The following is a 23,855-nucleotide window of genomic DNA, read 5'->3' on the forward strand; positions in this document are numbered from 1 at the left end:
TCGAACTCACAACCTCGAACATACGGGAATGTCTTTATGTTAAGTAACCAAGTTGTATTATTTTCTTCTCACCGCAGTCGTTCCATCTATGTTCTTGTAAGTTGTAAAAATATTTCCATCGACGCTGAACGAAACCTGGTATGACGTAATCCACGCGTCAGACTGGGAATCCCCCTGAACCAGTACCCCTGAAACCTGGTTAAAAATAATTAAGACATCTGGAAACATAACCTGGAACACTGGATTTTAAAGAGGTGTACAACTGAACACAAAGCTCACTACTTCAGGCATTCGACAGTTTATTAATTTCAAGAAAGTATGACGAAGATTAGGTTCACCATCCATCTAAGCCCTCATACCACACGCTTTTTTAATTGTTTTTTTAAGCTCTTTTTATACTTTTTTGCTTTTTTTATAATGCTCTTTCAAAGCTATTTTTACTTTATTTTTATGACTTTTTTTAAAGGTTGCATTTTAGGGATGCTCAAAGTAGAATATCGAATCCTTGGATTCGAATCCAGATGGGATTCGAATCCAATTCTGACGTTTATTTCGGGTAATTGGAACCGATATAATTTAATGTTTTACCGCCGATTGTTGCGCCTAATTGTACAAACGCGTGTGGTAAGTTGGCCTGTCGCTGCGGTGACCAATTTATAGTGCTTGGTTTAAATGTAACCCGGTAGTAGTGTCAGCGTTTTTTCGGGCGACCAGTTACCGCGTCTCGCGATAACGTTCGTCTAATAATTAAGTGTCAATCAAGCGTTATTGGGCGAGCGATCAACGTGTAATGTCTGGTGTGGAGTGCGCAATTTCCCTAAAGCTGATAAGTTGCAAAAGTAACATAGCGTTGTGAAACGTTCTGGCCGTCCACAAAATGCGCTATAGGGTTACTTAAGGTCAACTTTAGGCCAATGTTCAGCGAGGTTATGCAGTTATGCGCAGTGTAATTGTCAACAATTCGTTAAGTCAATAGTAAATTTGTATTCTTTTCGGTACATTATTTGATTGCATTACAGATCACGTTAGTAAAAAAATAAGCCCTAATACCCAACAATGTTTGAAAAAACAGGACCGAATTGCTTAAGACTTCTGTGTGCGGTGTTGCATTGTACTCACTATTGAAATATAAGTTTTGGCAACAACCTGGACAGTTGACATATTACAGTTTACACAACTGCTTCAAATGACAGTTGTTAAGAATGTTAAACATATGGGAGATTTTTTTATTATAATGTACACATGTTAGAAAATTGTTTGGGCGATTTATTGCTGTGATTGGGGGCCCTGTAGGGTAGATTAAGCTGAATCCCTTCCCCAAACAAAATCGAGGTTAAATAATTTAATAAAAATATACTAGGATTCGCTATTCTGGATTCGTTATTCTAGATTCGAAACCTATTATTCTAGAATACCTTGGGATTCTACTTTGAACATCCCTTGCATAAATATATATATTTTTTTTAAAAACGCCACAATTGGAGCAATTTGTTCAAGTTTTTTGATAAATTGAATTTACTTTTTTAAGTTTTTTGAAAATCTTAATTTACTTTTCTTTGTTGTCCGAGATCAACTTGAATCCACTCGGTGGCGCTGTTCGTAAGCGGTTTCCAACTTTTATCGTTGACAGCTAGAAATAAAGTAAATGGTAAAAATAAAAAAGCTAAAAAATAACTTTCAAAGTTAAGTAATTTTAAAATAATAACTATACCTTACGACAAAATATACAACAACCACACCCCTGTTTAGTTTAAATATATTGTTGCCTCGTAGGTCTTATTATGTGCTCCCGTTTAATCATAATGGCTACCTCACGGATTCGTCCAAGTCAGGTGATTTCAATGACGTCGCGGTACGATATCAAATTAATTTAGGCACTTCGGTTTAGTAAGCGAGTTAACACAGCGTTTTTCACTTTCATTTAAAAGGTATTTTTTTAATAAAATGAATTTAAAAAAACGAAAGTTATTACGATTTGCTAAAACAAAGTTTGGTCAAACATCTACGTTCCAAATTTTAATTTTAATAATCTTGCTTATTTGACAAAACGTAAAATGACGTAATTTAAAACAAAACCCAAATTATGACGTCACTCACCGCAACAATAAAGACTCCCCTTATGCGGGCATGGGTCATCAGGGGTCGCCCAGTTGCTACAATCCCCGGTAGTTGTCCCCCAACCTGGGGGTCCATAGAGGTCATTGTGACGTTGACAGATGCGTCCCGCGCCCCCATTGTCATCACCCACTTGAACCCAGTCGTTGTAGTTGTCCCTGGGGTAAAAATACGGGGGTTAGGATTGCACTGGATATGTGGTGTCACCTTGACCCTTGCAAGATAAATGTCGACCTTAATTCGTGATTCGTAAGGCGATTGTTTTTTACCCTGCAAATATATTTTTGGCATTTTTGGACTTATTAGGAATAAATTGATTGAAACTTCATATTTTTGTTTCACGTATGAGCGTCGTCAATCACACGTTTGAAATGTTTTACTGACTGCCAGTTGAACACAAATCTTTTTTTTTTTGAGATTATAAAAAAATCAGACCATAAAAATACCAAAAAAGGCAAGACGTGGGTTGTATTTCTAATTTAAAACTAAATAAACAGCCTTTTTAAAAAAGCTGACTATATTTAATTTTGCTAACTAAATATGTTCAATGTTCATCCTTAATCAGTTTAATTTTAGGGTTTTTTAGTAGGAACTTCAACACCTTTTTAAATTAAAAATAAACTTTTCAGGAGATGTTTACTAAATCCTTATTTCATTATAAAGTGTTGGATTATTTAAAAAATTAGATTTAATCGCAAAAAAATACATTCAAGCTTCTCAGTAGCAGACCCCTCATGAAACTTATCTTTTGAATATATTTTCATCATAAACTATGCTAACCTGATAGGAGCAAAATCAAGGTCTTAATAATAATTCATTTTCAACAGTTAAAAACAGGAAACAAGCCATTAATGAAGCATCAGTTTAGGATACTTTAGCATGAATTTTTGAATACACTTTCACCACACACAACCCTCACCTTATATTTTTTCACCCTCACCTTATTGGAGCCCACTGGTCCCCGCTTTGTATCCCGGTCAGTAGGGGAACCCCCTGCGGACACACCTCGTCACGGGTGCAAAGGTCACCTCCATTGATGACGCACTCTGCTCGTGCGGTGTCGTAAGTAAACCCCCCACTGTCCAACTCCACGTAGCTTATCTGGCCGTCCATGTCTACACAAGAGATGGTAGTGGTCGTCAAAAAAAAGAAAAAAAACATTGCAGGGTTCTCAAAGTCTTTTCCAAGAAAATTTCCAAGCATTATAAGGAACAGCTGCAAGCGGGTTAAATTAATAATAACCAAAAAAGCGTATTTGTAATTAATTTGTTTTAAAAAATTCGCTATTTGTTAAACTACACACAAGTATTTAAATTACGCCTTAATGGACTTAAAACGAGCACAAATACCAGTTTATTCAAGTGAAATGTTTTTCTTAATCAGCTGATTTGCAGTGATGGTAAAAGGTCGCAAAAAGTTGCACGCGGCTAGGGAAGGTTGGGAATCAATAGTCTAAGGGCCACGCAAAAGCAGCCATCCGGATCGAGTAGTTTTTAAAGTAATTCAAAAACGCTACAAAGGCCAACATAATAACAAATATTTGAAAAATTGTTTTTGCTTTGATACTTTTACATAACCTAAGCTCACAGAAAATAAATCAAAGACTTTAAAAAAACACGGGCTTTAAATACTTTTCAATAATTAATTCAAAGACATTCAAATACTTTTAAAAAACCAGACTTTGTGGTAACCAGGCACTTAGCCCAGCAAAGAACCGTTGCCATGAAGTTGATAAACCTTTCCATCTGCGCCTCATCAACAACCCACCTCCGCTGGAATAGTCGAGTCTTGCGTAGTAAGCTTCGGAGCCGGTTTGTTGCGACGAAGCCGTCATCAAGTTGTCGGGAAGAATCGGGAAGTTGAAGGAGAATGCGTCCTTGGAGACTCCAAGTGAAGCAACGCATCTGAGGATGAAGAGGGATTAAACAAGGTTGTGTTGGGTGAAAAGAGGGAGTTACTAATATATCGAATCGATAGCCGGTTTTAAGTGGTAGTAATGCTCAGGGTGGTGCAGGTGCCAATCCGACACCAAATAAACACGAATTTCAGCCATGATTATTAATTCAATGCAGCGATTAAAATGTGAAAGCAACCTTTTCTAAACGAAGGTTAGCAACTAAATAATCTTTCTCAGTACTAAAGCAAGTTGTTGGACAATTGAACCTCTATCCTCGTTTTCCATTACAATATTTTTATGGAGCGATTACAATTTACTGTATAATGGCACAAAACAAAACAGCTTCGTAGAATTAAGCAGCGAATTGATAGAGCAAGCTGAGTTAAGCAATTCTCACATGTTTCGGACGGATTTAAAATATTCATTTTACTTTTTTTTTGTTTTTAGCAGACAATTAAAAAATGCTTTAAATACTCATAGCGAGCTTGAAAAACTTCCTAGAATTAACAAGCTCCCGATTGTTCCTTACGTTGCTCTGCATCCGATGACCTCGATCCTCAACGAGCAACTTCTCCTGCAATCCTTCGGTAGGATCCTGATCCCGGAGGAAACGATGGGACGACTGAAGATGTTGGTCACCTGTGTGTCCTGGTCGAAGTTGCCGTCGTAAACCTAGAGTTAGTAAATGTTTAAATATGATGTTGTTATAAGCCGAAGTATACTGAAGTTCTTCCGGTACTTATTTATTTTATCTGACGTTCCGGCATCCTATGGAGTCTTCATCAGGGAATGCAACAACAGCACGGGAAAAAAACGCCTTTCAAACAAATTGAAACGAGTTATCGCATTTTATCTCCGTTTTTGGCGGTCGGTTTACTTTGCCTTATGTTGTTACATTCCCTAATGTTAAGTTTTTTCAATTAATACAGGGTTGCATATTTAATTGATAATAGAAAACTAAATGCAAAACTTAAATATATTTGATTTTAATGTTAAAAAAGACTCTTTTTCGGTTTGTACGTTTTCCTGAATCTTGGTAAAACACATTACTTTTTGCCAAATCACTAGGATTTATTAAATTTATAACATATAAAGAGCTGATAAATTAACATCTTGGTAATAATATCTACAAAAAATCTATGTGTCAATAAAATATACAGACATACATTGGTATTCATGAAACATTTATAAACTTCCTAATTAATTTAAAAAAATTACTTTATAAAACTTTTTATAGTTTTCAACTTTTATTGAATTGACTTTAATAAAAAATACTCAAAAATAGGAAATAATAATTCGTGCGCATGTTTAGAAATGCATTTCAAAAACAGCGCACAAAAGTTACACATAGCTACTGTGTTTTCGGAAATACCAAGTACAACAAAAACATCGCGAGGTTCTAACCTTCACAGATCCATCCAGCTCTTTATAATCTTCCCATGTTCCAAGCGCTTTGTTGATGAGATACTGGACGCTGAACTTACGCGACCAGTTGTTCTGGTTGTCAGGTTGGCTCAATCCGTTCCGGCCCTGAGTACATAGTTGTGTTACACTGAGTTGTAAAGCAAACAACAGATGTCACATTCAAGCAGTAGGTGTTTTAAATTCGTTGTTTAGGTCAGATCAGTGGTCCATCAAAGCTTTAACCTGGCGGGTCAATTTTGCTTTTTAGGAATAATTGCAGAATCTATACAATTTAAAAAAAATACACATTGTAAAGTATTACTGTTAAGTCAGTTCTCGTTTAACCGGGATTTCGGTAAGCCTCTGCAAAGGCATCTTGTGTACTTATAATATGTGCCGGTATCGTTTGCCAGTACGACTCCAGAAGGGCTTGATCACAGAATACACAATGTGTACGTTTCAGTTATTGATAAATAATATTATATTATAAGCATTGTATAAAGCACTGAAACACTTTCGAATGCAAAAATCTTCCGCAGAAAAATGATAAAGGTTTGTTTGTCATTCTGTTTACCTGATTATTTTAAAACATTATATTCATTGCGGGTTTATCTTGGTATTTGTTTTGTTATTTACCCACCTGTGTGATGACGCCCCTCATCTCCATCACATCGTTAAACTCCACTTGTATCCAGGGGTTGGGGTCGTTGGCGTTTGGGATCCAAGCCCCAAGTCCTGGCCCCAAGTCGAGTGCCCCACTGCAAACATTTGGGGTAAGAGTTAAACATGGGAACGTGGTGTGCAGAGCGTTTTTAGACGCACTAGGGACAACTAAAAAACAACGATGTTTTTAAATTATACGTAAATGCTTTTAGTGTGACGTTTTGCCCATGTTTATTGTAACTTTTTTAGCCTAAGGTGTTTTATAAAAGTTTGAAAAGGCCAAATGGTTCGTTTCGGTGACAACATACGACAGCACAAAAGCTGTTTAGTTCATTTTTATATCTTAAACTAATTAATTTAGCTAATCAACAATCAATTTGCGTTGGTTAGAAAATAACGCCCTACGACCAAATATTTTCATGTCGTTCAATTTGGTTTGGTCGCCGACACAAATAGTTTGGGATTTTTTTACAGAGATTAAAAGATTTATCTAATATTTACAAAAATTACGATAAAAAATGACATGTTTTTTTTCGATTTTCCGTTTTTTTCTTTTGCAAATAAAGGCGTCAGATAGATGATAAAAGAGATACAAATTTATATTCATCTATGCCTTAATAAAAAAAAGTGGGCTACAATACTCTGGTAGTATCGGTGCCGACCCGATAGCCATATAAGCATTAGTTCTTTCGTGACACTACTCACATATGTTGGTCGAGTGTGTTGAGCCTTCCTCTTTGAGCTGATGAAGTGTCGTATTGTTGGGAAGATGCAGAGAGCTGATCATCCAACACAACTCCTCCAACCTCCACTCCAAGATGACCGAAGCAGCAATCCTCCGATGTGCACTCGGATACTGGCTCCTCAGGGGGACTTGGAGGAAAGAAGAGGATTAAAAGAGCAGGAGGAATTGGTTATACAATTAAGTTAAGTTCTTATCACGATGGTTTCAACTTAATAATTCACTCTTCATTCTGGATTAAAAAGCATTAAACCCAGATGAGTAATATTTTAATCAAACCAAGCCAATTTATTCATTTAAATATAAAAATACTTTTTTTCATTCAAAAATGTACATAACAAGAGCAGGAGGAAATTAACATGAGAACCAATTGTTTTATTTAGGTAAACTATGCACGGATGACGGATCTGTAATGTAGCTTGAAAATATATCGAGTCGACATTTTAGTGAAGGCGTTTCGATACAAAGGGGAGTATTTTTCAACCAAAGGTTTGCGGCCCAAAATTTTGTCGCAGTTTAATTTGTTTGGCTCGCCGACTGCAGTAGTTTGAAGGGTTAGATTTATTGGATTGGTTTCAAGCAAGATTTCTCCATAACAGGGTTGTTCCTAAGCAAAAATTTACACTCGCCAGCCTGGCGAGCGGCTATCAATCAGCACTCGCCCCGACGAAATAACACTCGCCAAATTTGTTGGCACGCCGTCTGCAAATTTCCGTCCTAGCGCGGTCATTTCTTGGGTTATCGGTAATCTGTCTTTTTCTATACGTAAACACCAGATTGAAAACTTTAGATTTTGCGCGGGAGAGACAATTTTGCAGCTTGAAATTGCGCGGCTGTAATAAAGTTATCTGTAAAAGTTGCTCGGCTGAAAATTGAGTACTATATGGAAAACCTTCAGCGCGACGAAAGTTTTGCGCGTTTGCGCGATTTTTCGCGGCTGACTGAATTTTACGTTGACTTTACATGAAATGCGCGGCTGTGCCCGCGGCCGAGCGGCTACTTTCCAACCTATCGTAAACATTTGTTTTTATAAAAGTTTGGTCGTTTAGTTTTATGCTGAACAAATGAATGGCCCATAAAGCAGTTTACGCTTAAAACAATGTTTTTTAGTCGAAATACTTTCTACAATCTTTAGTGAAAAAAATAACACTGACAATTCCTCGCGCTCTCTTTTTTTCGTATTCTGGTTTTTCTGTGCTTGACGTTTCACCGCAGGTTGAACAAAACGCCACATTTCGCCTAACACTATAGTTGCTGGTTCAAAAGCCAAAAATGACAAAATCATTGTAAATTTATAACTAAACCATTCTTTCTCACAGATAACAACCATATGCACCAGAGGTTCTGCGCGACGCCCATAGTGGGTCGTTTCGATTTTCCAAGGGCGTCCGCAATGGTTTCGAATTGTATCTAAACTTAATTACGATATAAAATATTTACAGACAGTTATTTTTTAAGCTTTGGCTTGGTTGACCGTTGTGAACTTAAGAGATCGCAACAACATTCTTACGTAGACTAATTACTAATGCTCAGCTGTGGCACAAGTATGCGATATTTTAAATATCGTAGTGTTCAGGGTCCGACATTTAAAAATACAGTGCTTACAAATATTATTATAAGATATTTGCTTCGAACATATTGTTACCCAAAACTGCAGGAATTGCTTATAATTTTCTTCAATAAATACAGACAAGTAATTTTTTATCGCTGGGTACGCCCAATAAACTTTTCCAAAGGCGTCAATGACCGGATTTAACCTTTAAAAATTAACAACGTTCAAGTTAAACAATAAACCTCATAACTGTTTACTGCAGCAATGATGTCTTTGATTGTTTGCCGGTAAACGATTTTTTTAAACGTGACAAAGAGTCTTTATTACGGGCTTCGAACATGACCTCCATTAACCTTACTAATTGTGTAGTGTTGAATGTATTTGCACCTTAGCGTTTAAGGAAATAACTGGCGCTAAGTAATATTTCGCTTAGTAGTGGTGCTTAACACAAGTTGTGCTACACAAACTAATTACATTTCTCGCCGAAGCCACTCGCCAGTCGGGCGAGTGGGTGTCAATCAGCACTCGCCAGGAGCGATTTGCACTCGCATTGGCGAGCGGGCGAGTGCTTAAGTCCAACCCTGATATATTAACAAACTATAGGACAAATAGAGAAGGCTTGTGTTAATTAAATTCGAACATATTTGTGACATTTGTCTTATTTTTTTTGTTTACTTAAAAAGTTCAGCAACGAGAACGGATCACCAAAGCAGCGCTGTTATATTTAATCTTAGCGTTTGGGTCACCGCGGAAAAAGGTTGAAATAACTGTTTTACACTCAATGTTCGGGGTCAACTTCTCACAGACGTAGGCACATGGCATGTGTATTTGTGTTTAGGCAACAGGGCTTATTAAATGTTTCTATACAGGGTTGAAAAAAGTGTTTTTATACATGGCATTCTTCATACTTACTGTTCAGGGTCGTCCTTCTCGCAGATGTAGCCGTGATAAGCTGCACATGAAACGTCGTTCCACAATCCGAGTTGATCGGTTCGTATTTGGACGCAATCTTCACCCGTATCGTCATCAGGTTGACCTGTAAAGTATATGGTGGCCATTAAGTGGACATACGGTTCTGTATATACAGCCTATGCTAGCTTTGATAAAGTATACAATGGACATTAGTCAAAATAGCGATCTCGATCAGCTGTTTAAAAACATACTTAGTTTTTTTTTAAATAAGGTCGTTTTTCGGTTAAGCCACGGCAGCTGCTTTCGCCGACCAATGTTATACGCCAAGATTGTCAAACATTATATACTGTTGTTGCCCTATACCTTTTGTATGATTTAATCTACTTTTAGCATAATAATGAATCTCAAATCAAAAAGGGTTTGAGTAGATCGACATCATCTTGATTAAGACGTTTCGATACGAGCTTGTATCATATTTAGTTAATGGTGAGCGTGTGATACAAGCTCGTATCGAAACATCTTAATCAAGATGATGTCGATCTACTTGAACTTTTTGGCTTTCACATTCATTATCAAGTTTAAACTACTTGTATCGCTATCGCTTAGTTTTGCCAACATTAAGCTTGTAATGTTTCTTGTTCCAACCTGCCATCCAGTTGACGAAGTTAAAGGGCGAACCATCGATCCACCTCCAACCTCCATCGAAAGAATCGGCCACAACATCTGGGAGGGCGTCAGGTCCATTGTACGAGTCGATTCCACCCGTCCAGAAGCCAATCGCATCAAGGTACGTAATGTAAACTACAAGTGGGAGCGAGTGAAACAAGTTGAAGCGAGTTAAGTTTAAGCGATTTAAACAGGTTATAGACTAAGAGTTTCTGGAGATGTAGGTTGTACGAGTTTCATATAAACCGGACACCGAAGCGAGTTAAACAAGTTTAAGGCGCTTTAAACAGGATTGCCTTACGCAGCGCTTATGAACAGGTGCGCCTTGAAACGTTGCCAGGGGCGCCGCGGCAAGTATTAAAATATTAAAATTTATATGTTTTTAATCAGTTTTATTTTTCTTTCGTCTTAGCTTATGCATTTCACAGTAATTTAAACATAAAGCTTATGAGGCACATAATACACAAAAAGTTTTTGTAGGTCTGTAAGGTAAAAAGATGAAGAAACACTGGAATAACAGGTACAATGAGTTTCAAATGATTTAAGGGGCATGACGAGTTTTATGTGACGCGCAAACGTATTTGACAAACTTGGGATATTGTAAATCACCAGTAAATCCTGGTTATCTTGATTAAGCAGATTTCGGTAAACCCTTTCGAAGGCACGCGGTCAACTGTCAGGAGTTAGCTATTTTTAACATTTTTGATCGACATTCATATACTCTATTTCACACAGGTTCAACACAACGGAATAAAACTCCTAATTATAAACGAGGCTGCGGTGAGATTCGAACCCACGACCTTGGAACCTCAATATCCAAAACTAACGTCCACACAACAAGTGACGTCACTTACACTCGATGAATGATTGTTCCTCGGGGGTGTTTATGCTAAGTAGGTCTCCCCCTTCCTGCTGACAATGAAGTCGCGCGTCTGCCCATTGTCTACGTCACAAAGTACGTCATTGTAAATTAAACAACAAATCAGATTGTGTTGACAAAATTGAACTTAAGCGTAAATAAATACCTTAATATTAGGAATAATTGTTTAATTATACAAAGTTAATATGAGCTTTAATCTCTAGGCTCAAATCTCAACTATAATGGCGAATATCAACAAAATATTAAAGCACATAAAATTGCAAGTTTCAAGCCAGAAATGAGGGTAAATCGTGATAACTAGTTTTACTGATAAGAATCGTATTTATATCATTCAGAAAAAAAGCTAAAAAAGCTTAACTGGAAGTAAAACATCGCTTGAACTCAGCTATTTATAAGAGGAAAAATTTCCTCAAATAACATGGCCTTGAAAATTCTTACAAGACTAGCTGCCCACCGCATTTAACAATGCTAGATAAAAGGCCATTTTTAAATTTTTTTAGAAATCTCAAAAATTTCTTTTCACCATGCAGTCAAGCCCACACTTCGGGCATCCCCCTATACTTTTTTTTAACTTTTATAGCCCGTATGTTGGCACCAACCTCGGGTATTTAGCTTCGATCTTGTAGCACTTGTGGTTAGCTGCGTTGTGGAGGTAGTTTGTTCCACACAAGCTCTCATGTGGGTCAGCTGAAGTAGAAATATAACATCAATAGTGGATACCAACCCGGTTATCATACAATATACGTTCAAAGTGCGTGGTGGAGAGGTGTTTTGATTGCTCAGGATTCCAATTTTTACTCCAGTGACAGGTTTATTTTTGTTAATTATAGTTTGAAAGAAAAAAATCCGAGTTTCTAATCAGGCTATGTCATCATTATGGGATGATGGTTCTAATGCTTAAGGATGGCGAGAGAAATCTTCAATTTAATACTTTAGATCTTGCTAATGGTAAGCTTCTCAATACAAAGGTTTGTGTACAACTGGAATGCAACAAATCAAGAATGTTTTTCTACATTGTGTACAGTTGGTAAGTGGTGTTTTTAAATTGTTTTTAAAACTATTTCAATGAAGAAAAAAACACAGGTCCAAAAGTACAATTAAAAAAATATTGTACATTAAAACTTACGGTCGACGGTTGATGGAGCATAGGAATCCGTTGGAGCTAAAAATAGAACATTATTTAAATCAGAAATAAAATATAAAGCAAAACTTATACAAACTATTCACTAAAAAACTAACAAGTTCACCCATAAAGACGCGAATCTTGTGAACATATTCATCTGCATATTAAAGCAGTTTTATAGCTTCAACGGTGGTCAATACGGTTTAATTTATAATCTCGGGCAAAAAACCAAACACACTTGCTTCAATCTTACAAACAAATAACATTTAACAATTAAGGTTTTTATAAGTTAGCTGGAACTAAACGATTTTTGTGCTTACTAACCCGGAAAACGTGACGCTTACACGTTTTAATTTTTTCAAATTAGTTATTAGGCTTGTAGTCACTTGTTAGCGGATCACGATAATGTTTGTCCAAATTATCGGGTATCGGTATAGGAATAAACAGGAGACCTCTCTATAGTCAGCAAAGTAACGATACGTCCTAGTTCCACAAACACTGACTTGCTTGGATCTTGCAAGCAGGGAATATAACTTCGGAGCAATCCCGATCGTTCCAACCTCCCCACGCAGCTTCGTTATCGGTCCCAACAAATCTGATGCAATCGCCGTTACCCTCGGGCTGGTTGAACTTCCAGTTCGTAAAGTCCTGCAAATAAATAAATGAGTTAGTTTATGTTTGTAAAGTCTAAGTTGATAAACATTATCTTCTAAGATGCTTACATAGTTATATACACATGGGCAGGTTTCTGTTTAGGTTTGGCTTTTGGCGAGCAGAAAATTTTAAGAATACCCAGGATTTTTTAACAAGCAGATCTGACAAAAGCCATTAAACGATTGCTAGTGTTATTGGGGTGCCGCACATTTTTGTAAAATATTTTTCAAAAAAATTCTAGACCTAAAATTGATCGCCTGTTGTGTTTTAAATGTAATTCGAAAACAAAACAGTTATGCTATGGTCAACAAAAAGTTTAAAAAATGGGTATACTAAGCAGTTTTTAAACGCATAACTCAAGCTGCACAGAAAAAGTTAAGACAGCGAATTGAAAATATATTTTTTGCTGACTTTTTAAAAGGATAATTAAGTCAAACAACATCGAGTACATTTAAGTAATCAAAGGCTTTGTGGCAACAGTGAAAGTCTAAATTAATATACCGTTTCTGGAACTGTTTTGTGACAGTTGTGGCTTAAATGGTCGCTAAGATGCCGAAATTAATCTTAACATGTAAAAATAAACCTCTGTTTTGAATACAGTTAAAGAAATTCAAGCGATTATTTTGCTCCTTTAAAATACAGCCAAGGTTGAACTCACGAGCGGAGTTTGGTCGATCCATTGGTAGGTTCCTTCTTGGAGTCGGTCGTTGAGCCCGCTCCATGTTTGACCTCTCATGTGACCTGGGGTGAGAATAACAGGGGTGTGAGTTAAATGAATTGTCGGTAACCTATGCATAGGTTATTTAGTGTCAAAACAAGGTTTTACCTTAACAGATTTATTCGCTAAAATCAAAGGATATAACAATAAAGTATTTCTGGATATCCAGCTTCAAAAACAGTTTATTAATTCACCTAATCCATATTTTGTCCGCGGAACGATTTTTTAGACTTAGAAACCATATTTAAACTAAGCACAGGAATACTTTGTCCAAGAAGATATTTGTGTTCAACCTGCTGCTGTATTTAACAACAACACAGCAGTATTTGATCTTCTAGAGCAGTGTTTCTCAACCAGTTTTTGCGGCAAACGAAAACTATAGCGAAAATATAGAAAAGCGAAGTTTTGGAGAAACAATTCTCTTCACTGTACTTTTTGTGAGCGAACGCAACATTAATATGAGCCATGTCTGTATTGCTGTCGGAATTTTCGTAAATTTTGCTCAGAATCGATCTCAATAAATCGAACCTATAAGATTACTAAAGTCGACTTGGCTAAATTAAACGGCCGAACAATTTTGCGCTACTGTATACCTATGGATATAAAAACCCTGCTATACTGCCTCATTTCGGTCCATGTGGCTGTAGTTTTCGGTTCTTAATCGCAGTCTTTTGAGAAATGTTCGTCAATAATTTGGTTTTACTGCGATAGTTGATTTAAATGCCATATTAAGTTTCACTGGGACAAATGTGGTCTTACAGTCTCAAATTGTACCTGAATGTCCAGGTTTGCGGCCAAATTTTCCGAAATTTTCCGACAGCGACATTTTTGGGTCCCCCTGCCACAATATTTAGTCTAGCAGCGGCCATATTTGGTCGAACAGTGATATTTTTTGTCCGACAGTACCACATTTTTGTCCGCTTCTCACCTGATACAAATGACTGTTCTGCCTCGGTGTGGATGCTGACTAGATGTCCGCCCCCTGGCAAAGATTTGAGGCAGTAATCCTCAGATGCGTCGAAGGTGAACTTGCCCGAGGGGAACAGGTAGCAAAAGCCGTTGAACAAACGCCACGGGTTGTCCTGGGGGCACGTGTAGTTCACTGCGCAAAGTTGGTGGTGTTTAATAATACTTCGATTATTGTATACCCGTCATCTGGCGAAACATTTCGTTCTGTCCATGATTAATTATTTTTAATAAATACTATGTAGTGCACCAGAGGCAGGCTTAGATTTTCAAAATCACTGGGTCTATTAAAGTATAATGGAAAATATATAGGTGGGTAAAAACTCGTTTGTCATTACAACCTCAAATACCATAAACTTAAAAGTTTAACAATAGAAAACAGCAATGCAGGTATTTCCAATTTTTTTTTGCTTTTACACAAAATGTTTCATTTAAAAATGCAAATGGTCCCGATATAGACAGGGGTCTTAATACGCATATGTGCCACATGTCTTGGCTCACTATAACAGCTATACTTGTGTATGGCAACCTCAAAAAGCTTAGAGTACGAAGTTGCCAATTCACTCACGCAGTGGCCTGGGGAGAGGAGAGAGGCTGACACCTTCAGGAATCTCGCAAGCAAAAGCTTGGAGCTGGAAGCAGTTGCCAATCTCCCAGTTCTGTGAAGCTAAACACAAAGTTATTACCACTACATGTTGCCGTTAGGAAATGTTACTTTAGTATAATTTACGTTTAATAAATAAATGTTATTTAGTAAAAGTTTCCTACCACATGTTGCATTTGGTAAACGTTACCTTTGAGTAAATGTTACTTTTAACCAATGGTAATTGCAAATTTCATAAAAATTTTGAACATAGCGATTTAATTAAACCACATTTACAAAACCGTTTATCTTTTAATTTGTACGAACGAGGTGTTTAATCATCTGATGACCATCCGTCCAATCACAAGCCTTACTTTTCCCGGTATAAATCCACGCACAATCGTCGTTTCCCGCGTTCAGGTTGTTTGTGACGTCACCATCCCATTGTTGGTAGCTTACAACGGAGTCATCGGACCAGCGCAGAATCTGGTCGTGGTTGACGTCTGGAAGTGAGATTGTAATGGCTTAACTCACTGCTTTCAAATGACATGACTTGACTTGAGTCTTTTGGACAAATAACTTGTTTTTCACATTAAACACTTTTAGTGCTGTCTATTGCGTTTGTGTTGCTTTTTTAGTTAAATTGTTGCTTATAATCGGGCGAGTTTACCAATTTTAATAGTTTACTTTCATGTCAATGACATGACTTGAAATTGACTTGCTCTCATAATGACTTGAGGTATTTTTTAAATGACTTGGCTGGCAGTTTATTCTAATTTAATTGGGAGCCAAACCTGAGACTCCGAGCCACATTTGCAGGATGCCGTCGCTTTTCCATTGTTGGTAGAAAGCAGAGATAAAGTTCTGCTCTTCTTCGCTGCGAAGAAACGAAGTAAACATTAACTTTATTTAAATATATATTTGAGCCAGAAAAGAATAAGTTTTGAGATTTCAATGGTTTAATTCACAAGATTTCGGGGTTTGTAAAAAAATGCATCGTACATTATCTGAAGGGCTAAATATACTTAGACATTAAAACAAATCTCGAAAGACTTTGAAAAACAATGAGGTAGTTCATTAGGGAGCACCTAAAATTTCCAATTTCAGAAGCGTTTGGCTTTCACGTTCGAAAGTGTGCCTTGTATTTAATAAACTAAGCGATTATTGCACTTTATTAAACGCTAAGAGAATTTTTGCGCGGCTATTTTATCCAAGTGTAAATAATAATCATAGTTGCTAAAACTACTGTAGTTAGAGAAGACTATATTTTGAGAGATCTTTGAATAAACTTGAGAAGTTGTTCCCGTCCCTCAAAAAACAACATCGTAAAAACACTGCGCATAATACTGCGATCTATAGTCGTACTGACCAACGATGACGCCACACATTAGTAATATTACACCACGACTTGGTAATCTTACGTTTTTATTTGTAGTATCCTTGCGTTCTTGAGTGCGCAGAAGTCGCGTGCATCCGTCCAACTCACATAGAGACTCGGGTTGAGGTGGAACTCGTAGCACTTCCCGTGCCCGTATATCCAACCGTCCGGACACGAAGCTACAATGCAACAAAGTCGGTTGGTGGGGGATCTTAGCAGTGCTTTTGACACAACCCACAATTTGTCCTTATGTATAGAAACTCACGACACGACAATTTGTTAAAGTAATATATTTTCAAAAGATAAATAACCCTGTAAATTTTCGGTGATTTAATGATAACAAACAATTTGCTGTCAATAAGCATTACAGACAAACAGACCATAATTTAATTTTAACAAAAAACTAATTTTACAAAAATATTTTTTTTTTACAAATATGGAGAATTCCTTTTAAAGGAAAATGTTTCACCTTAAACTTGAACATTTCGCAACCCAAACTTTAAACTGTTCTAAAGTTGTGCTAAAACCTACTTTTTAGTCCCTTCTTGCAGACGAACGTGTTCTCAACCCCACACCGAGTTGTATTCCAAAACCCACTTGTGGCCAACATCTCAACACACGTACTACCAGCATTTCTGCATACAACTCATGCTGTAACTTGCCAACAAATAACCAATGCGCGGTAAAATCATACTTCGTAAAACCGGTTCTCATGTCCCAAAATATTTGTTTTCTGGTAAAATTTCCAATATTGGTCACTTAGTTAGATGCAATAACTTGAAAGCATTTATATAATATAAATTATTTTATAAATATTATTAATGGCGACCCTTTATTCCTATAAAGATCCAATAAAATTTACAAAGCCATATCACAATATATTTGCATATTTCGTTAAACATAAGATATTAATTTTTAATGTACGTGGCCTACACACAATACACTATGAAGCTATTTTGATAACCAGAATATTTGCCTACAGTTGTACTTACATAATAGTAGGAGAGGTGTCCCAGTTGTCATACCCCACCAAATCATGGCCGTTGCTCCACTGGAAAGTCCCAGGTACTTCCTGCAAACGTATATGATCCGGGTTAAACCATAGTAGGTCATAAGTTATAGACGTACCGGAATAAGAACTTTAACGTCTATACTTAAAACATTCTTTCCGAATACGAACACGCTTAAGCCATTTTTTCTTAGTATGCAATTTTAACAAAACGTAAAACATACCCTATAAAACTAGTTTGCAGTAATTTAATTTTAGCTAAACTTAGTTGATAGTTAATTGGATGTTTTACTCTAAATCTGCTTTTTTAAAGGTTTATGTTTAAAGAAGACAAACCCTTAAAATATTATAGTTGAAGTTTGCCTTTATTTTTATTTAGTTTTATCAACTCAATTTTCGTTCTTTAAACAATACTTCTTACATATATGTGTAACACATAACAAACTTGCAATATTAACCTTTATTCAATCCACCAAAAAGGTATTTTTCATAAAAAGATAACCGACTAACACTTAAGTAATTTAAATCAATGTACAATAACCAATAAGTGTGAGCCTAACTAAATGAGCCAGGAAAATATACAGTTGGCTATTTAGCCGGCTAATATAGTAATTCAAATGAAATCAGGAAATAAACCATAAAAAAAGTAATGCGAATTATAAAAATACCACCTAACCTAAATGCTAACAAAAATCAATACATAATCACTAACGAGTGTATGCGTACTCGCGCGGGCCAGACAAATACCCATTTTTTAATAATATTGTCCTTAATATCAATAGGCGCATAAAGTGAATAAAACTTGAAAGGTGCATTTCTTACAGAGTCTGAGAGTCCGATCCACATATCATTGTTTGCGGAGAGAGCTGCTTTGCTTGCGAGGTAGGCGTTCTCAGCATCACTGGTTACCGAGGTTAGGTAGGCGTTGAAGTGCTTGTAGCAGTGGGCGTTTGCCTGGAAACAACATGAAGATAACAAAATAAACGCTGACGAAGCAATGGTATACGACCGTAGAATTTAGGGTGGGAGTTCCCAAAACTTAAGTAGAAGTAGCCGGCCAAATATAAAACTTAGTGACACATTTTTCATTAACTCGGTTTTTTATTGAATATTTATCAAACTAAGTAACTTAAAAAAGCATTTATCAAAATATATGTAAGCTTAATGAAATGGTCGTTTAGTTTAAGATTTTGCATCCGAAAACATTTATTTGCTAATAAACTAATTAAGGAAGTATTCCGCGCTTGGGAAGAATTAACTTGACAGGCCGCATGCTTTAGTTTCGACAAAGATCGAACGTAAGAGCAAGCGCCACAGCATCATCATCATCAGCAGCGCACCCAAGCACACTAACAAAAGGCGAAGTATGGCCAAACAACATGAAAAATATTCTGCTGTCCATTACGTAAACCGTGGTTTAGCCTCCACAAACACACGACGGTTGCTCCGTGGATTGTTAAAGGTTGCTACAAGCTTACGACCGAAATAAGGACAACATCAACGTCGGAATAAATTGACCTCGGTAAATACCCAAGCCTATCCACTACAGGGCGTTAGAATGCCTCAACCAAAGCAGTCCTTCTACCCATTTATTTTTTCTGCAAAATAAACTTATTTAACCCTACTCACTCACGAACCTAAACTCACAACCCCTTGTAAGGCTGCGATCCCTGCTTTGAAAGGCTTCGCCCTAAAAACCCCGCTACCCCACACCTCGCCCAGTCAGTTAGCCACTCACGTCGTTCCACGTCATAGAGTTAGTGACGTGTAAGTAGCAGTTTGTGTCGAATTGCTCGAATCCATTGTCGACGTCACAAACCTCGCCTCCAGTTGCTGCTCCAACCGTCGCTTTGCACACAAAGTACCTGGGTACAAAAAAGTTCAAGTAAGTTGTCAACATATTTACGCTTTTAAATGCACAGGTTGGGGAGTTTGTTTACTACGTTTTGTTGTGATGCCAAATATTTTAAACAAAAATTATCGCGACTCGCTCTGATAGCAACTGAGACCATTCCTATGTCCAAACAAGCAAACTATATGAAATCAAGGTGTTCAAAGTTATTTTCTCAATGTTATTCGGCCGACATTAGATTTAGCGCTGAGAAGTTTTATTACCTGAAGTCGTAGCATTTTTTAAAAAATTACCTTTGGGTAGAATTTGTTGCATTGGATCACAAAGCGTGTTTTTTCGTAGTTAGGTTTATATCGTATAGGCACCGATACTACCCTAGTATCGTACGAGCACCGATACTAACACTTGGAAATTGTCATCGGCTGCGATCCGATATTATCGACATTTCTAACCAACAAAATTTATGTGCATTGGCAAAAGGGGGATCACCTGTTTAAGCCGCAGTTCTCGTCGTTCCATGAGCTTCTTGTGACGCTACTACCCCCGTCATATGACGTACAATGTTCATCGTTGTTGTTGTCCGGTTCGCCCGATGCCCACAACCTGCGAGTCAGGGGAATATATTTTAACACAGAAATAAAAATGCACATTTTTGCTATTTTTTCACGCATTTTTTTCTTCTCTTGATTCGTTTTCGCAATTTGTGTAAAAATTACGAAAATGAAACAAACTTATTAAAAATTAAACAAATCAACTTATTTTATAAAAAGTAAAACAATGTGAACGACGGAAAATATTTAATAGCGATGAATTGTGCACCTCCATATACTATCATACCCACAGTACCCCAAATTAGTTCTGTGGCAAAGACGTATAAAACAATGAGGCATTTTGATAAGATCCTCAACGTGTAAGTACACCTCTGGGTCGTTAATGGTTTCCACAAAAATATAACTTTAGCGAGGCATCGAATAGCCATCATATTCAGCAGCGAGTTTGATAATGAATTGCAAAGCAACATTGCACATCCATGTATATAATATACCTAGGTACATTAGATTACATTGCCCAAATTGTTAAAGAAACAGGTCAGTTACTATTCAGAATTAATTGCAACATCTGTTTGACAAACATGACAAAACCAGATAACACTACGAAAGTCTGGTCGGGCTATAAAGTATGATTCCATACTCACGCAATGGATGCCTGGTAAGGTGTGCTATCACTCCACGCCCAGACGTTTTCATTTGTCAGGTCGTTTAACCCGATCCACCATTTCTGTCCAGAAGGTCCGATGTGTGCTCCGTACACCCAGTCCTAACACAACAGTATGAGGGTTATTTATTTGGGGGTGATAAGGTAAACTAGGCCATAAAGAACGAAATATTGCCTTGAAGTAATAGTCCACCCAGTACAAACAGAAAAAAATAAAGATAACTTGCTTTTTTATGTATTAATGTCTAACAAGTTGTAGTAAACAACACAAGCGCCCTTCTCAAGGTGGGTTCACACTAGACGCATCTTGCTACTGGCGTTAGCGTCTGGAGCAAAACGCTAGCGTCGTCCATTTCACACACAACAGGTTGCCAGCGTTAACGCCAAATTCCTCACTTCTAACCGAAAGCGTAAAAGTTAAAATAGCGTTTTGTGCCATTAAAGTCTTCCTTGCTTCACTGGTAATGTCCTTTAGGAGTAATAGAATTTATTAGAAGTAATTTAAGTCTGACTTTCATTAGCTTATACAAAATTTTGGAGACTTAAGGTTGGTTCATACTAGACGCGTTTTGCGTCTGGCGCTAGCATCGTCCAGTTCACACATAACGCGTTGCCAGCGTTAACGGCAAATTTCCTCGCTCTTAACCGAAAGCTTCAAAGTTCAACTATACTTTCTGTAACAGAAAGCGTTTTTAGGCTTTGGGCGTCGACGTTTTCTGTTTCCGCAAAACGCGTCTAGTGTTAGCGAACCTTAACGCTATTAAATCGACACATATCATTGTGATGTGAATGCGGTTCTACAAAGCAGAAATACTAGCGCTAATTCACAAGCGTTAACGTAATGATAACTTTTAATAAAACCACGGGACTTCAAAACGATAAAAAAAAGTTCAAAGGCTGGTTCAGACTAGACGCGTCAAGTGTTAACGTAACACGTTTTCAAAAAACGCTTTCGGTTGCGGAAAAGTTAAAATATTTCAACTTTGACGCTTTCGGTTAGAAGCGAGGAAATTTGCCGTTAACGCCGGCAACGTGTTATGTGTGAACTGGACGACGTTAGCCGTTAGACGCCAGACGCTAGAAGTTAACGCGTCTAGTATGAACCAGCCTTAAGAAACATTGATAAAAACGAACAGCATTTTAAAAGGCAAATTTTTTTTCTAAATTGGCAATTGGAAAAATAGCTAGAATTACAAAATACGCAAAATATTAGGATTACAAATACGCAAATACGTGTGATTTCAATCTAACCAATAATTCTGTAACAGTGCAGTGTTTTTTTTCCAATTTTTTTAGTGTTTAACAAGCTTAACATTATGAGATCCACTAAGCTGAAAAAACAAAAATCAAAATGTTGAAAAACTATCAAGAAAAAAAAGAACTTCATTTTCTGTTGATGATGCTAACTTAAAAACAAACATATTGGCAATTTTTTTACTTGATTGTTTCTTGGTTATGGCTTTGCTGGTGAATCATTAACTAATTCAAACACTTAATCTTTTTATTGAACACACAATTAATTCTAATTATAGGATATTTGGCGCTGGTCTAGAATCATACTACATTTTCATCCGGGGGTTTATATTGCTAACATTATTTGGATTAGGGTGCGATTTAGTGTTTGGGTGGGTGGGTCAAATACTATCCTTATATTTATGCCTTACATGCAATTTTAAATTTGACAACTCATTGTCTTAGTTCAGGGCCAGATCTTTTTATGACATTTTTCTAACCAGACACAGCTTTTCCCATGAGCGCTTGTGAAACATACACATAAACTTACCCGTTCACCAGAATCTGCGAAACTAACAAGATGTCCTCCCTGCGTTTGGCAGAATGACTCAGCTGAAGCCCAAGTGCTTAATCTGGTCTCAAATAAGTAGCAGAAGTTGTTCCTGGCCTCCCATCCCGGCCCACAAGCCGAAATACTCCCTAAATTCACAGTAAAACATCAATATTTATGGCGACTGCTTTTTTAGTTTCAAGAAAATTCAGAGAGTTTGTTTACACTATATTCCGCATGGTGAAGCACAAAATAAAATAATCTTTAAGGGATGGAAAAGTCATATTGAAACTCACCATACAAATACACAAAACATTAAACTTGTAAGGATATTTATAAACATAAAATAATTTCATCAATGAATTAGTAAAAGAACGTCTGACTATTTTAACAGCAAACTTATTTTGTTTAAGCAAAATTTTGTAAAAGTTAATTTTTGCAATCTTACCAGAAAAAGACAAAGTAAGAATCAAAATGAATAATCTTGCTCTTTCCATGCTTTTACTTTTTATAAATCCATTAAACTGCATCAAAAACTGTTGATCCTAATTAAAGAAGTGATTAAATTCGTTTTATTGTGTGGCGAGGAGTTAATAATACATAAACTAAAGTCCAGTTTTACAAGGCCGATAAAGTATTAGGCCTTTAGAATGAATACCAAAGGCCCATATAGAAGTATAGGTAATATTTTTATGTACGTTTCACAGGTATGCTCTTAAATGTCCATGTTTAAATAAACTCAGGTTTGCACCTTCACAAAACCCCCCAAAAAAATATAACAAAAATAACCCTTGACGTCACACTATGCTGCTAATTTCCGAAGCTAATGAACCTAAACTTAAATAACATCACATTTTGCAAAATAATGGTTTCTTGCAATCAACTGCGCTCTGACAAATCCTTAACTTTAAAACTAACAGAATTCTTATGCACTTGCATTTTTAGGCAAAAAAACATTTTTGCAAAACGAAAGGATCCCTAAAATACATTGCATTGAAAAAAAGTACATTTTAATTTTAATCACACTCTCAACAAAAGTTATTTTTGCATTTTTCAAATTTATGTATTATTTAACCGCACAATGCGTTAGGAAAAACAGTTGTTCTTTATTTAGTAAATGAAAAATAGGAGCAGCAAATAACATGATAAATATTCTACAAGTAGATATTCTACATCTAGCTACAACCTCCAGCCATTATCGTAGCATTTATTCAGAACAAAATGCTACCTACTTGGGCTCTGGCTTTCATTCTACGTTTAACTACTACCCCCAGCCATTACGTTCAAAAATTTTAATCAGTAAAACATTTCCTGTTATTCTTTCAATTAGCTGAACTACAAGAGTCGTTACATGATCAGCTGCAATAATGCTTCTTGTATTTCGCTTTGCTCAGCGTTGTTATGCATTGCGCAAATATTTGTCCCGAAATAATCGCTTGTCACCATCAACTCTGAGGAAATATTAACTCGACGCGAAATATGCTCGGCAAATACTCAACAAATTACTAGAACACGTGAACGTGTGAATTAGAGTGGTGGAAATGTTGGTGCAACATGATTTGCAGCAGAAAAAGTTGGTTTGTTTCAAGACGCATTATCCGTACTTTTATGAAAAAACAACAACTTATATGGCAACGATTTGACGAATGCGAACCTTATATAGAACAACGTTTGTCATCCGAGGCCCTCGGTCTCTACGGGGGAAGGGCTGGATTAACCATTAAGCAAAATAAGCAAGTGTTT

The 23,855-nt window shown here is 36.8% G+C and overlaps 1 protein-coding gene across 1 annotated transcript in view; it reads right to left on the minus strand.

Moving 5' to 3' along the window:
• The window catches only part of LOC146131731 (uncharacterized), a 44,518-nt gene extending 21,210 nt beyond the window's left edge, over nucleotides 1-23,308 (minus strand). Inside the window, exons 1-28 of the mRNA XM_083397032.1 lie at nucleotides 23,299-23,308; nucleotides 22,113-22,261; nucleotides 20,310-20,431; nucleotides 19,604-19,717; nucleotides 19,001-19,127; nucleotides 18,085-18,216; nucleotides 17,246-17,325; nucleotides 16,785-16,888; nucleotides 16,297-16,432; nucleotides 15,670-15,752; nucleotides 15,250-15,378; nucleotides 14,861-14,959; nucleotides 14,255-14,428; nucleotides 13,267-13,349; nucleotides 12,458-12,602; nucleotides 11,431-11,518; nucleotides 10,806-10,894; nucleotides 9,931-10,086; nucleotides 9,286-9,409; nucleotides 6,785-6,952; nucleotides 6,057-6,174; nucleotides 5,417-5,542; nucleotides 4,542-4,684; nucleotides 3,872-4,019; nucleotides 3,056-3,222; nucleotides 2,098-2,273; nucleotides 1,551-1,630; nucleotides 73-195 (exon numbers count right to left, since the gene is read on the minus strand). Of these exons, the coding sequence (XP_083253158.1) occupies nucleotides 73-195; nucleotides 1,551-1,630; nucleotides 2,098-2,273; nucleotides 3,056-3,222; nucleotides 3,872-4,019; nucleotides 4,542-4,684; nucleotides 5,417-5,542; nucleotides 6,057-6,174; nucleotides 6,785-6,952; nucleotides 9,286-9,409; nucleotides 9,931-10,086; nucleotides 10,806-10,894; nucleotides 11,431-11,518; nucleotides 12,458-12,602; nucleotides 13,267-13,349; nucleotides 14,255-14,428; nucleotides 14,861-14,959; nucleotides 15,250-15,378; nucleotides 15,670-15,752; nucleotides 16,297-16,432; nucleotides 16,785-16,888; nucleotides 17,246-17,325; nucleotides 18,085-18,216; nucleotides 19,001-19,127; nucleotides 19,604-19,717; nucleotides 20,310-20,431; nucleotides 22,113-22,261; nucleotides 23,299-23,308 (3,393 nt within the window). The remainder of the gene's footprint in view (nucleotides 1-72; nucleotides 196-1,550; nucleotides 1,631-2,097; nucleotides 2,274-3,055; nucleotides 3,223-3,871; nucleotides 4,020-4,541; nucleotides 4,685-5,416; nucleotides 5,543-6,056; nucleotides 6,175-6,784; nucleotides 6,953-9,285; nucleotides 9,410-9,930; nucleotides 10,087-10,805; nucleotides 10,895-11,430; nucleotides 11,519-12,457; nucleotides 12,603-13,266; nucleotides 13,350-14,254; nucleotides 14,429-14,860; nucleotides 14,960-15,249; nucleotides 15,379-15,669; nucleotides 15,753-16,296; nucleotides 16,433-16,784; nucleotides 16,889-17,245; nucleotides 17,326-18,084; nucleotides 18,217-19,000; nucleotides 19,128-19,603; nucleotides 19,718-20,309; nucleotides 20,432-22,112; nucleotides 22,262-23,298) is intronic.
• Nucleotides 23,309-23,855: the final 547 nt, after the last annotated feature.

Source organism: Ascidiella aspersa, chromosome 9 (genome assembly GCF_963924565.1).
Source record: "Ascidiella aspersa chromosome 9, kaAscAspe10.2, whole genome shotgun sequence".
NCBI classification, from domain to species: Eukaryota; Metazoa; Chordata; class Ascidiacea; order Phlebobranchia; family Ascidiidae; genus Ascidiella; species Ascidiella aspersa.